Source organism: Coenobita brevimanus, chromosome 110, assembly GCF_032717465.1.
Source record: "Coenobita brevimanus isolate Jiangsu-jjx chromosome 110, ASM3271746v2, whole genome shotgun sequence".
NCBI classification, from domain to species: Eukaryota; Metazoa; Arthropoda; class Malacostraca; order Decapoda; family Coenobitidae; genus Coenobita; species Coenobita brevimanus.
This window is the reverse complement of record NC_137063.1, coordinates 31,534,439-31,548,771: the sequence shown is the minus strand read 5'-3', so window position 1 is coordinate 31,548,771 and position 14,333 is coordinate 31,534,439. Positions and strand designations below refer to the sequence as shown.

Genomic DNA, 14,333 nt, shown 5'->3' with positions numbered 1-14,333 from the left:
GGTTCCTTGAAGGCAATGATGAGAAACAGGGAAGTGAGCATGGAAGTGAAAAAGCTACTACATGACAGTATTGTGATACCAACTCTAACGTATGGAAGTGAAGCCTGGACCTTGTTGGAGGGACAGAAGTCAAGAGTGAGAGCAGTGGAAATGAGTTATTTATGAGGAGCCTGTGGAGTCACATGGAGAGACAGGCTGACAAATGAGGATATAATGGAGCGTTGTGGTGTGGATGTGGATGTGATAGGAAGCGTTAGGAGAAACACACTGAGGTGGTTTGGCCATATGGAGAGGATGGAGGGTGAGAGACTGACGACGAGAGTGTATGTGAGTGAGGTGGAGGGGGGAGAGGGAGGGGGAGGCCGAGGATGAGATGGAGGGATGGAATGGAGATGTAGCCTATATGAGAGAAGGGGGTGTGAGCTGGGAGCAGGGCAGTGAAATGGCGGGGGACAGGGCGACGTGGAGGCGATTTGTTTGTGGCCACCCCTTACGGGATTAAGACGTCTGGCAATAGATAGATAGATAGATTTTTTTTTTCACGGAGTTAATTGTTGATTTTTACATGATGTATATACAGGCCTACTTTACCGTATGTGGTATTCTTCAGTGGCTGTTGTTATTACCGTATAGCCTATTCATATTCAGATGACAGATTAATCTTCTTGAGACTTCACAGGTAATATCAGTCTTTTCAGACATCATCCCACCCCTCCTGCGCGGCACGTTTTGTTTTGATCGAGCGTGTGTGTGTGTGTGTGTGTGTGTGTGTGTGTGTGTGTGTGTGTGTGTGTTATAGGCAGACGCCTTTATCTCGTAAAGGATATCGACAAACAAATACCCTCCATGTCGCTTTGTCCTCCATTCGGCTGCCCTCCCTCCAGCTAACAGCTCCCTCTCTCACATAACTTTCCATCATCATCAGCATCATCATCATCCGGACTTCCTTTGCCACCCTAGGGCAGGGTGAGGAGTAGCAATGTCCACAGCCCAAACTTGCCCAGTTCAACGAGCCACTCCTCCGTTCACTAACCATTCAAGCCCCCGGAATCCCGGCTCTATCGGATACTCCAAAAACATTCACCACGTTCTGTAGCTTCACACAAACGTATCCGATTGAGTAAATATATATATATATATATATATATATATATATATATATATATATATATACAGGTATGCTAATGTCCACGGGAAAGAAAAGGAAACAGTACGCAGTCGTGTACAAGTATTCACATCTTCAGAGGAGAGCTCACCTGAAGATGTGAATACACCAAAGCGTTCGGGATATTGCTTGTTTCCTTTTTTCCCTGTGGTTATCGGAATATCTGTGAATCACGTGTTATTGATTTATTTGCAGATGGATAAAAGTATGTGGGTTTCTTCCGTTTTTTTAAGTCATAGTTTCTAGTGGCAGTTTCCCAGGTTTACATTAGAGTAGGTGGAAAACAAAGAAATATTTTTCAACAATGTTTAATTTATACATAGGAATACTTTAACTAACAAACCTCTCTCACCCTCAGTAAGGCGTGGAGGTGGATTGCTAAGTTGGGGGTGGGTGGAGGAGGTTAGAATGAGATGGTGTGGGGAAGGATGACAGGAGAGGGTGGGGGGGGGTGACGCCTCAAGGTGTGCCGTACAGGCTGGAGGGGCCGGTAGATCCACCACCACCACCGCCTGCGCCATAGCCACCACCAGAGCCGAAACCACCACCGAAGCCGCCGCCACCGCCGCCAAAACCGCCACCAACGCCGAAGCCGCCGCCGCCGCCGCCAATGAGGCCGCCGTCGCCCAACACCTCACCGCTGCTCTGGGCTGCCTTGCTGAGGGCAGACTGCAGGTCACCACCGCTGGGCAGCTGTGGGTTCTCACCCTCAGCGTAGTTGACAAAGTAGATCTCTGGTGCCTGCTGCTCTGGTGCGGGTACGTGCACCACCTGTTGGTCTTGCTGTGGCCGCTTGCTAAGCACGTACACTACATTCTTTTGCTGTGGCGGTGGCACCACCACTGGCTCCTGGCTGACCAAGTTTTCTGGTGAATGGATGAACACGATGTTGTGTTCCAGACGGGGTGGCGGCACGTATGGTCGGGGTCCCACGATAGGTGACACAGGTGGGGCGCGATACACGTACAGATTCCGGGTTATCTGAGGTGTCACGCAGGACCCATCAACGTGTCGCACCTTTCCACCACCACACGCGCCACCACCACTACCATACCCACCAGAGAACCCACCCCCACCGGAGAACCCAGAACCCCCAGAAAATCCAGACGAGAACCCGGAGTCAAAGCCTCCTGATCCGAAGGATCCACCACCACTGGAGAATCCGCCCCCTCCTGAACCATAGCCGGTGGAGGTAGCGCTCACCCCCACCACCACCGTTGTCAGCAGCACCTGGGGGAAGAAAATTTAAGCTGTTTGAACAAATGGTACACAGAAACGAAAATGTTAACTCTGGTAATGATTGACTTTAAGATTCACAATCAGTCCGGCAAACGCAAGACTTCTTTATTCAGCTTTGTTATGACTGTCGGCAGTAACATTCTTATCTTTGGGACAACTTCTAGGATTTCAAAAATCATCACCAGACCACATTATCTGTGAGTCGTAGGAGCCTGAGAGAATTGTAATAATATCCATTGTCCAGTAAGTGAACTGCGTGAAGATAAAGACTCAAACTCTGATCAGTATTTTCAAGAGTAATATATCCTTGGACAGTAGAGGTCCGACACCTCATTATTGTAGACAGCGCCTCATCAGGGTCGGATCAAAGTCCTTCCCGCAGCGAGGTGCAGGGAGATATGAATGGGTTTGGCTTCTCGGTGGATGCCGTAGCTGCTTCATCCAGGATACACAACGGCACCACGTGTAGGCTCCACGCCGGCACCTCAGTGCAAGGTATACTGCAAGGACAAAGGTGCCCACTGGATGCAGTTTTCTATGAAACCATGTGGTGGAAAAGTGCAGTCTTTAGTGTAAGATTACGAGATGGATCCCTGACTGGGTTGGGAGCAGTTTGTGAATGTATAGTTCGGCAAGTCTTCTTTGATCCTCCACAAGACCCACCAGCGTACTATGTAAGTACAACCATCACAAGTCATGCGTGAGATAGCCTTAGCATGCTTCGACATGAACAGTTCGGCGTTTTTTTTTTTTTTTATGTGTCCGACTCTGGGCATAGGCTTCACAGCCTGCTATCAAGGCCCAGCAGTCCTCCTATATACCATACACCTCTACATGTCACCACTTCGGCGCTAACACCCACCGTCCATATTGAATACATGCTAGGTCTGTCTCATACAGGACTGGTGTGTTCGTATTAGCGGGGGTATTTTTACGACATGTCGGCGGGTCTTCTGGTAGATCAGTAAAGCCTGATTTTAATGAAATTCAAATCCTTAAACTGTTCCCTGCCCCAGCCGGGATTCGAACCTGGGTCCGGTGGGACTGCAGGCCACCTCTCTACCGATTGAGCCACCGCCTCCCCATGCAGTGACATGTAAAAGTGCGTGATGCCATCCGTTGATGGGATGGTGCGTAGGTAGGTCCCGGAAAGAAGAATGTCTAATCTATGCCAGTAGTCTGATTATCAAAATAATACAAAAAAGAAAGAAAGAATAGAAGAATGCACTAAGCCCAGAGTGCTACTGGTTTCCTTAACTTTTTTTTTTTCCAAGGTGTATTAAGATAAGATCTGTTATGGCTGTGCATTGTTCTGTTATTAACAACTCGTGTGGTAAGAAGCTTGTCTGTTTACCTGTCTACCAATCATTTTATGTGTCTCTTTAGTTCTCCATTATCTGATACCCAGCCCGAGTTGTTCCCAAGTGGTAGTAACAAAAAAAAAAACACACAAAAAAAAAAGCGTGACTAACCTCTCATCACTACACTGTTCCCTCCCACCACGCCAGGCCTCACTTAAGCGCTTCACTATTAGCCTGTCTAGGATGCTTTCTCACGGCCTTCTACACCACATCCTCTTCCTCTTTAGTTTCGTTTTCATTATCCTCCTCCTCCTCCTCCTCCTCCCCGTTCCCCTCGTTTGTTGGTGTCGTGCCTATGTTGTCGTGTACCCAACCTCTTCCTCACAGTTTGCGCGTGTCCCTCTACAAAGTCCCACTCGCCTACTATCATCATCATCATCTTTCATCCTACCTGCCCTCCCTCTGTTTGGGAAACTGACCCTCCCGTGTTGGTGTCTCTCCACCTCGTTGCCTATCCCTCCCCATTTTCCTCTCCTCTCTCAAAAGGTAACTCTTCTGTCATTATTTAGTGTCTTCCCTTTCCACTCCCTCCATTCTCTATTTTCTGTTCAAATTTGATCTCTCTACTTTCAGTATTTAGTGCCTCATCTCTTCCTCCTCAACCCTCATTCCATCTCCCCTGCTTTTGTTTATCTGATTTTTTTTTTCGTTACTTTTTCACTTTCTGGTGGGTGGAGGCGGTCACCTTCCACCTAATTAGTGCGGTGCTGCCTTCAGTTGGCTCGACACTGAGTGGCATATCAGATGGTTTTTACTTCAAGGAAAAAAAATAACAATGTTGGGTGAAACAGTGTGGCTAGTAATTGGCGTCTGGTGGTCTAGTTAGTTGTGGCGCTCCAGTTGGATAGGTATGGCCCATGAGTTTTAGTTCAAGAGGCGATTGGGGTATAACGCTCACATAATGCCACTCAGGGACCAGCGACTAGCCACCTTCTTCTTGAATATCTTGACCGAGTGCCCTATCCCCTATCCCCTACGCTCCTGAAATACCGGTAGAGGGTTGCGTAATGGATGCCTGACTCTCCTTCACTCTCCTCTCTCCTATTATATCTGACTCCTTCCCGTCATTATTTTGCGTTTCATCCCCGCCCCGTCTCATCTCTTGACTCCAATCTTACCTTTATATTATTATTTCGTGTCATCCCCTTTCTCATCTCAAGAACTGGCTTTCATATTAATACTCTGTCTCTCCCTCTCTCTCTCTCAGCACATAATTAGATGAGACTTTAAAATTCTTGTGTGCTTTTTTTTTTTTTTTTTTTTTTTTTTGGCGTCCTCGATGGGCAGAGAAAGCATGAACTTTGTTATGCCGAAGGAGAAATAACAGAATGGTGATCGCTTGACGAATTTGTACTAACAGTGGTGAAAAATAGCAAAATGAAAAATGTAAACAAAAAGAACACACACACACACACACACACACACACACACACACACACACACACACACACACACGAGGAAGACATGTAACACTTACACACGTAAGAATTAAAGAATGATAATAGAAAACAAACGAGAAAATTGAGAAGGAGAAGAAGACGGAAAGAAGAACAAGAAAAATAAGATGCAAAGGAGGAGGAGGAGGAGGAGGAGGAGGAGGAGAAGGAGGAGGAGGAGAAGGAGGACTGGAAAGGCGACAGTAGAAAGTAGAATTAAAATAACCAGTCGTGAAATAATTGGAAGTTATGTGGTCCAGTAGTGAGAGGGAAAGCGGTACCGGGTATTTGTATTCTCTTGGCAGTGGCAGTGGCTTGGAGGAGAAGGAGGAGGAGGGGGGAGGAGAAAAAGTGAAAGAGGAGGGGGAGTTGAGAGAGAAGTGGAGAAAGGAGGATGGAGAAGACGGAAGGAGAAGGATGGGTAGAAAAATTAGATGATAGAGTGAGGGCACAAACACAAGAAAACAATCAAAACAGGAAGAGAGAGAGAGAGAGAGAGAGAGAGAGACCTTTCCAGTAAGATAGAAATACCCGTGCTTGAAGATTAAGGAGAAAGCGAGTGATTATTTTCTCGCTGGTGATATCAGGTTCAGCTCCACACTTGTTGAGGGGGAGGGGGGTGAAAGTATTGCATTGTGGGGAGGGTTGGGGGAAGGGAGAAGGAGAGGAGAGAGGGGTGGGGTGGGGGTGATGGGTACGATGGTAATGACGATATTGTGACAGTGGGTTTGGGTAGGAAATGGTGGTGGTGGTGGTGGTGGTGGTTGTGGTAGAGAAGGGAGATGTTGAAGAGGAGTGGGGTGGGGTGGGGTGGTGTAGTGGTGGTGAGGGATTGTGAAATGAGGCGTGTTGATTGTTGTGGTTGAAATTTGGGGTAGAGATGGCAATGATGGTGGTTGCTGGTTGTGATGACCGTGATGGTGATGGAGAGGAACCTTTAGTGGTGGAGAGGGGTTGCAGGAGATACCGTTGGTGGTTATTAGTGTGATGAGGGGGTGGTAATGGTGGTGAGGCTGTGTGGGATCGTGGTGAGTAAAGTAATGGTTGTGCTGAGTGTGGTAGTAATGGTGACAGGGGGATGATGGTGCTGTTTGGGTTGGGTGGGGTGGGGGGAGGGGGAATGAATCTTCCGGCTTTGCTACCAGGCTCATCTTGATACTCGAAGGGGGAGGGGGGGAGGAGGAGGGAGGGTGAAAGTATTACAATGATTTGATCTGGAGGTTTGGCGGATAGCAGGGTTGTAGGGGAAGGGGTGTTGGTGGCTGTTTTGGTTGTGTGAGTTGATTGTTATTGTGAGTGTATTGGCTGTGGTTGTCTTGGTTGCAGTTATGAAATATTGGTGATGGTGGGTAGGCTGGGAGCTACGGTGGTAAGTAGGGATGGTAGTAATGGTTGTTGTTGTGGTGGTTGTGATAGTGGTTGTGGTGATGGTGATAATGTGGTGATGGTGATGTGGGAGATGGTGATAGTAGTAGTCGTTGTATCGTCGGAGATGGTGGTAGTACTGGTAGTGTTGGTGGTTGTGTAGCGGTGTGTGGAATGGTGCTTGCAGGTGGTGGTGGTAGGATGAACCGTGAAAACAGGCAAACAGCAATAATGGCATGTAATTGTTGTCAGATAATATTTGTAGCTGCGATGGTAGTAGCTGCGATGGTGGTAGCAATGTTCCATCTGTTTTGGGATGGTGGTGGTGAAATGGTTGTTGTGGTTATTCTCGAGTCATGCACGTTAACGGGGAGATTGTGGTTGCGATGTTTGTAGTTGTGATGCTAGTAGGGATGGTGGTAGGTGGGTAATGATTGTGGTAGATGGTGATAGTTGAAGGATGATTGTAACAGGTGTCAGTAGTTATGATATTGGTAGTACTGATGGCAGTATTGGTTGTAAGTTCTTGTACAGTATGGATGGAATGGCGGTTGTAGTGATTGTAATGTTGGCAGCTAGTAGCGGATGTAAAGCTGACGGTAGTGGTTGTAGAAGTGGTTGTCATAGTGAAAGGAAAGGTTGTAATGATGGCAGTAGTGGTTGATTGAATTATTTTGATTACTGATTACTGATAATTGAGATTCTCTGATGAGATTAGACAGGGAAAACCGTGAGATTGGGATGAGTGGCCGGAAAGAAGGGCTGTGTTTTCTTTAATGAGAGAGAGAGAGAGAGAGAGAGAGAGAGAGAGAGAGAGAGTGAGAAAATGAGTACTTTTTTTTTTTTTTTTGCTGGCTAATTTTTCCTATCTCCCGACACTTATATTAATCTTAGGAATGGCCCTGATATTGAAGGGGTTTATGAAGCTATAGTAAGTCTCTTGGCTGAATAAAATCGTATGGAGATTGCAAGAATATTTAATACACCACCGTACTGAAGGGGCTAAGTATTTGTCCTTGCAGTGATGTAGGTATTTTGGTTTTTGTGAGGAGGATATAGGATAATTAATTTCTTGTCCATCTAAGTGAGAAAAATGATAATGAGAAGATTATTTAGTTCATGTTCTCATTGTTATAGAGTTCATGTTCTTCAGCATAACGAGGGAGATGAATGCGGTGTCTTGTTCTGGCCTCATTGTTCTTCAAGATGTTATGATACAAGCTGCAAGTCACGATTTTTGGCAGGTGAAAGAGCGATAGTGATTATGGTGGTAATTGCACGGTAGTAGAGATAAATGTTTGTAGTGATGGTGGTGGTGGTGGTGGTGGTGGGGGTTGCTTGTGGTAGCGATAGTGTTTGTGATAATGATGGCAGAGACGAATGATTGTTGTGGTGATGATGATGGGTTTGGTAGTGGTGGTGATAGTGGTTGCATTGATATAGGTGATGATAGTGGTGGTGGTGGTTGTTTTGCTTTGGTAATAGAGCTGATTGGTGTGACGATAGTGGTGGTGATAGGATGACACTTGTAATTATGATGGAAGTGTGCTGGTGCTGGTGGTGGTGGGAGTAATGGTAATGTGAGTGAGGGCAATAATGCTGGTGGCAATGATGGAGGTGATAATGGTGATGATGGTGTAGGAAGTGTTGATGGTAGTGGTGGCGGTGTTGGTGGTGGTGTTGGTGGTGGAGTGGGAATTGTGGTATGTTAATACTACAGGTGCTGCATACGGCCTGCGATACAGCATACAATACCCACAATATCCTGCATTTGGTGACAGAGAACAGGCTGTCCTTAACTCTTTCGGTATACTATGTCTTCTGTGATGAAAATCCCCTGGCAGTAGCAAGAAGAAAATCCAAAACTCGTCATCGTTGTGAAGTGTTCATGAAAATTTCCCAACCTCTTCACAACGAACGGTCTCTCGTAAGCAAAATTACGGCGGTACCAGAAGCGTGATACAAGGTCATCGTACTGAAAGGGTTACTGGAGACTTTTTAACCCCTGCAGCGAGGTGACACTTTTCTTTATGGACCACCACCAGACGATTTTACGCAGCTGATGGGAGAGCACCTCGTAGTGAAGGGGTCAAAACACTCTGCAATAACCTATTTCAGCTCGATGGCATCTTCATTACTAAGGCCAGACGATTCAGTGGTGAAGTAATTTGTAGGACGTAGAGCAAGAGGTGGTTGCTCTGGCAGGTTATAAGCAGAGTTGTGTGTGTGTGTGTGTGTGTGTGTGTGTGTGTGTGTGTGTGTGTGTGTTTGTGTGTGTGTGTGTGTGTTGAATATTGATAAAGACATACACATCACAACTACATCATAGCCACCAACACATTCTTATATATAGTAAGTGTGTTGTGGGGAATGGTTGTTGGGAATGTGGGAAATGTTGGGAGGTATAAAAAATGTTGGTAGCTCTAGCACTACAGTTATGGATGAAGTATTGGTTCCGTGAAAAATGTTGCTTGCTCTATATATTATGGTTTTAGAGTTGTAGAGAAATGCAGAATATCGGTGTGAATGCCTAGAACGATGGTAGAAATAGCAATGGAAGATGTTGGTAACGTTACTGTTTGTGGCGTTGGTTTTTGTATGTGAAGAGATAACTAGAATATTTATGACTGTGGAATGTTTGAAGTTGTGGCTGTTAAGAGATACAAAAATCATTGGTAGCTCTTGTGTGTGTAGTTTTAATGGTTAAGAGATACACAGAATGCTTGTAGATGTGTCATGTTTGTAGCTGTGCATGTTAAGAGGTGCACAGAAGCTGGTGGGTGTGTAATGTTTGTAGTTGTGGTTGGTAGTGTTTGTCTATACTCACAAGACTCCTCATGGCAGAGTGTGGTGAAGTGTGGTGATGCAGTGTGAGGTGCTTCGGTTTATATACTGCTCACTCTCAGGCCTCTCTCTTTTTCTCCACCCCATCCCCCTCCATACCCCCTCCCCACCTTTCCTTCTCCAACCCCCCTTCCCCTCCTTTCCTCTCCTCCCCTTCACCCCCCTCCTTTCCTTCACATATCATTTAATCAACCTTCCCCCCCGTCACCTCCTTTCCTTCTTCTTCCCCCTTCTCTTCTTTTCATTTCAGTCAATATTTCCCTTTATATCACCCCCTTCCATTCTTTCCTGTACTTCTCATTTATTTTCTCAGTACATCCTCCCTTCCTTCTCTTTCTACCTTCTCTCCACCTTCTCTCCTCATCATTCTTTCCTTCTTTTCTTACTTATCCGCCTTATCTCGTCCTCTCCCCCTTCCCGTTCGATTTGTTCTCCCCTCATTCCCCTTCTTTTACTATTCTCTCCTCCTTCTTTCTCCCCTCACCCCTGACCCATCCCAACCTTTCCTCTACTGTTGCTCTGTGCCCCATCTCCATTTCGTTCTGTGTCTTCCCCTATCCCGGTTCTCTTTTTATCCTTCTTTTCCTTCACTGACTCCTCTCCCTCCTTACGTCTTTCCTTTCCTCTTGTTACGATTTCTTCCCCTTCGCTCCCTCCTTTCCCGCCCCATTTTCTTCCCCTTGCTCCTAATTCCATTCCCTTACCCTTCCTTCGGCTTCTCCTTTTCTTTTGTTCTCCCCTCTTCGCCCTCTTATTTTCTCCTTTTTCTTCCTTATTTTCCTCCCCTTCCCTCTCCCCATCCCCTCTTCCTCCTCTCCTTGCCTCGCCCTCTCCTACCTCCTTCCATAGCCTCTCTTGTCGCTTTTCTCCCTCCCCTCCTATCTCCTCCTTCCCTTCACGGTATGTTTTGAGACCCTTCATTCCCCACCCTGTCTCCTTCCCCCCCCTCTCTCTCTCTCCCTCCCTCTCTCTCTCTCTCTCTCTCTCTCTCTGACTGCCCTCCTTTCTTTTCTGCCTTTCCATCCCCCCGTCTTTATTCCCTCCTCCCCTTTTTCCTCACACCCATCTATAATACAGTCCTTCCCCATTTCCTCCCTTCCTGTCTCTTCTCATTCCCTCCCTTCCCCTCATTCAGTATGGCTTCCCTCCCCCCACTTTCCTTCCTTTCTCCTTCCCTTCCCTTCCTTTTCCTTCCCTTCCCTTCCCTTCCTTTTCCTTCCCTTCCCTTCCCTTCCCTTGCCCTCCCCTCCCCTCACTCGTTCATGCTTGATTTGTGCCTTTCCTTACCTTCCCCTGCCCTCCTCTCTCTCTCCCCTCACCTTCACCCATCCCTTCTATTGTCATGTCCATTTCCTTCTCTGCCTTTGTTTTCCTTTCCTTTCCCTTCTTATATTTTCTGTTTCCTCTCCTCTCCTTTTCAATTCTGTTCGCTTCCAATCCTCTTCTTTTCGTCTTTTCAATCAGCCTCTTCCCTTGCATTTCCTTTCCTTTCCTTCCGTTTCCATCCCTTCCCTTCCCTTCTTTTTCCTTTTCTGTTCTGTCCTTTCTTTTCTCTATTTCTTTCCTGTTCCTTTCGTTCCCATTCCTTCCCTTCCCTTCTATCCTCTTCTTTTTCCTTTTCTTTCCTTTTCTTTCTGATCTCTCTCTTTCTTTCCTCTTTCTTTCCTGTTCCTTTCGTTCCCTTATCTCCCCTTCTCTTCCCTTCCCTTCTATCCCCGTCTTTTTCCTTTTCTTTCCCCTCCTTTCTTTTCATTCCTTTCTGTTCTCTTTCTCTTTCTTTCCTCTCTCATCCCCTCCCTTCCCTTCCACTTATATCTCCTCTTTCCTTTTCTTTCCTCTCCTTTCTTTTCCTTTTCTTTCCTTTCTGTTCTCTTTTTCTTTTTCTTTCCCGACCCGTACCTTCCCTTCCTTCTTCCTCTCATTTCACTCTTGCTTCTCCTGCCAATATCCTTTCCCTTCTACTCGTTCTTTTCGTTTCCTTCCTTTTTGCTTCCCTTTCCCACATTTTTCTTTTCTCCTCTTTCCCTCCCTTCCCCTCATTCTCCCCTCTCCTTTTAATTATTTCCATCCCTTATTTCATTTCCTTTTTCTTTCCCCTCATCTTTCATTCACTTTTTTGTTCATTTCATTCTCATTCCCTCATTTCGTGTTTAAGTTTCCTTCACCTATGCCCTCAGAATCCCCGCCTCTCTTCTTTAGTTGATTATTATGCATACCTGTCATCTCCCACCATTTTCTTTCACTTCCTGCGCTTCTATTCTTTCATTTCCTTCTCTTTCTCGTTTGTATTTTTCCCCCCTCTCTCTCTTTTGACCTCTGTCTGCCATCCTCCGCTTCTTCCCTACCACTCGTTCATTTTCTTTGCCCCATTTCCCCTCCTGTCTCTCATTTCCCTTTCCATTTAGTGCTTCCCCTGTCCTTCCTCCCAACTTCCCAATTTCTTATTTCAAGTTTTGTTTCATTTTCCCTTCCATCTTTTTCTCTTTCTTCCGTCCCTCCTTCTCACTTCCTTCTTCACCTTCCCTTCTAATCGTCATATCCTTCACTTCCTTCCTCCTCTCCCCCCATCCCTTCATCCTCCCCCAGCTTTGTTTCTTCCCCTCCCTCTCTCGCCTCCCCTCATCTTCCTTCCTTCCTCTCCCGACTCACTTCTTTCACCCCTTCTTCCATCTCTTTGCTGTCATCCCCTTCCCCTTTCCTTCCTTCTACCCCTTTCCCTCCCCATTCCCATCCCCTTCCCCTATCCTCCCCTTCCTCCCCCTCTCCGTCTTCTTCCCCCTCCCCTTTTCTGCTGTCATATCGCTTCTCTTGTCATCTTCCCCACTTTTTTTTGCTTCTGTTACCCACTTCCCTCCCCCTTCTCTACCTCTTCCTTTCTTCTCACCCCCTCCCCCACCCTCCCATCCCTCCCTCATAGTACTTTCCCTAACTCATTCATCCCTCTCCCCTTTCCTTCCCTACCTTACCTTATGCATCACCCCGCCATACAGTACTTCTCATCCCTTCCCCTCCTCTTCCTTCGCCTCTTCCTCTCTCTCCCTTTCCCTGCTTTGCCCTCATTCATCACATACTCCCTTCACTTCCCTCTTCTCATCTGTCTTTCCCCTCCCCTCCCCTCTCTCCCCTCTCCTACAGGTTTTCTTTACTACTCATCCCTTCACTTCCCCCTCCCCTCCTTGCCCTTCCCCCTCCCCACTCCTCTCCCTCTCTCCTCCCCTCCCCTCGTCTTTCCCATCCCCCTCGCTAACCCTCCCCTCCCCCCTCCTCACCGAACCTTCCTGTTTTAATGCTTTCATTATATTGTTCCACTCCAGTCAGTCTTCGTCTTGTGTTTTTGTTGCTTTCTCATGTTTACCTACTTCTTCATTTCCTTTTCCTCCATCTCCTTCCCATCCTTCCTTCCTTCCCTTCCTTCCTTCAACCCCTTCCTTTATTCCTTCCCTTCTCTTCTCCCTTCCTTCCCACCCACCTGGCTACTTGTTCCCTTCTGCTTTCCTTTCACTTGATCTTGTTCCCGTTCTCTCTCTCTCTCTCTCTCTCTCTCTCTCTCACTTTTCCCTTCCCTTCCCTGCCCTTCCCTTGCTATTCCTATCCTTCGTTACCCTTTCCTCTTTTGCCTTCCCTTCTATTCTCTTGCTTCTCTTTCCCTTTCACTCATTTTCCTCTCCTTCCCTTCCCTTCCCTTCCCTTCATTCCTTTCCCATTCGCCACTTTCCTCCACTTCTCCATCCCCCTCTTCCCTCCTTATTTTTACATCTTCTCTTCACCTCATTCGTTCCAGATTTCGAGCCTCAGTCTTAAGTAATCTCCATAATGCATTCCTTGCTATTCTCTCTCTCTCTCTCTCTCTCTCTCTCTCTCTCTCTCTCTCTCTCTACATAGCATATATATATATATATATATATATATATATATATATATATATATATATATATATATATATATATATATATATATATATATATATATATATATATCAGTGATGCCAGTCCTTGGGATTTTTCCCAAGTTCTTGGGATTTCAGGGGTACTCTTGGGATCTTGAGATTTTTCCATGAAAATGTCAGAAATCTTGGGATTTGGGAGAATCTAGAATTTTCACTATTTTTTTTTTATATTCAAATTCACCTTTACTAAAATTCTAGAGTTTGCATATCATCAGTTTTACTGAAAATACCAGATATAGATTAACAAGACCATTGGAAGGATTTACTGTATGCAAGGAAATCACTCAAAACCATGAATGCTGCAGTGACATCGTTCTGGCTGGAACTACGGATGGTTAAAGATGGTAACAATGAACCCAAATTTAAACTTCTCTTACGGTTAATGTGTAGTCTGTTAGCTCAGCCCCATTTCTCTGCATGTGTTGAGCAGATATTTTCCCAGCTCGGCATGATTAAAACTAAACAAACAAACAGACTGCTGATATCGACTGTTGCTAATCACCTTCTTGCAAAACAAGCAATATCTCGTGAAGTGGTGACTTTTTATCAGTGGGAACCATCAACATCACTTATTAAAGATGTACGGAGTGGGAAGTGTCAACAACACCACATAGTTAAGCTGCCAGGCAAAAGGAAGGCATGGCAACTTCTGCCCCTAGGCGATGTGGAGGATGCCAGTGATGATGACAAACCACTCCAAGTTTTTCAACAATAATTCCTGTTTCTTTTGAGTAAGTTTAATGACTGTATATTAAATCTTTGGATTTTTTTGTATCTCTTGGGATTTCTCAGTGGACAATCTTGGGATTTTTCAATTTTTTGAGTGGCATCACTGATATATATATATATATATATATATATATATATATATATATATATATATATATATATATATATATATATATATATACCGAATATATATCTTTTTATTACCTCCACCAATGAAGTTATGTTTTTGCCGGCGTTGTTTTGTTTGT

At 45.6% G+C, this 14,333-nt stretch overlaps 1 protein-coding gene across 1 annotated transcript in view; it reads right to left on the bottom strand.

Annotated features, from left to right (window-relative positions):
* Window positions 1–1,624: 1,624 nt before the first annotated feature.
* Window positions 1,625–14,333, bottom strand: part of LOC145417533 (uncharacterized) — a 45,399-nt gene continuing 32,690 nt past the window's right edge. Inside the window, exon 2 of the mRNA XM_080286242.1 lies at window positions 1,625–2,395. Within this exon, the coding sequence (XP_080142368.1) occupies window positions 1,625–2,395 (771 nt within the window). The remainder of the gene's footprint in view (window positions 2,396–14,333) is intronic.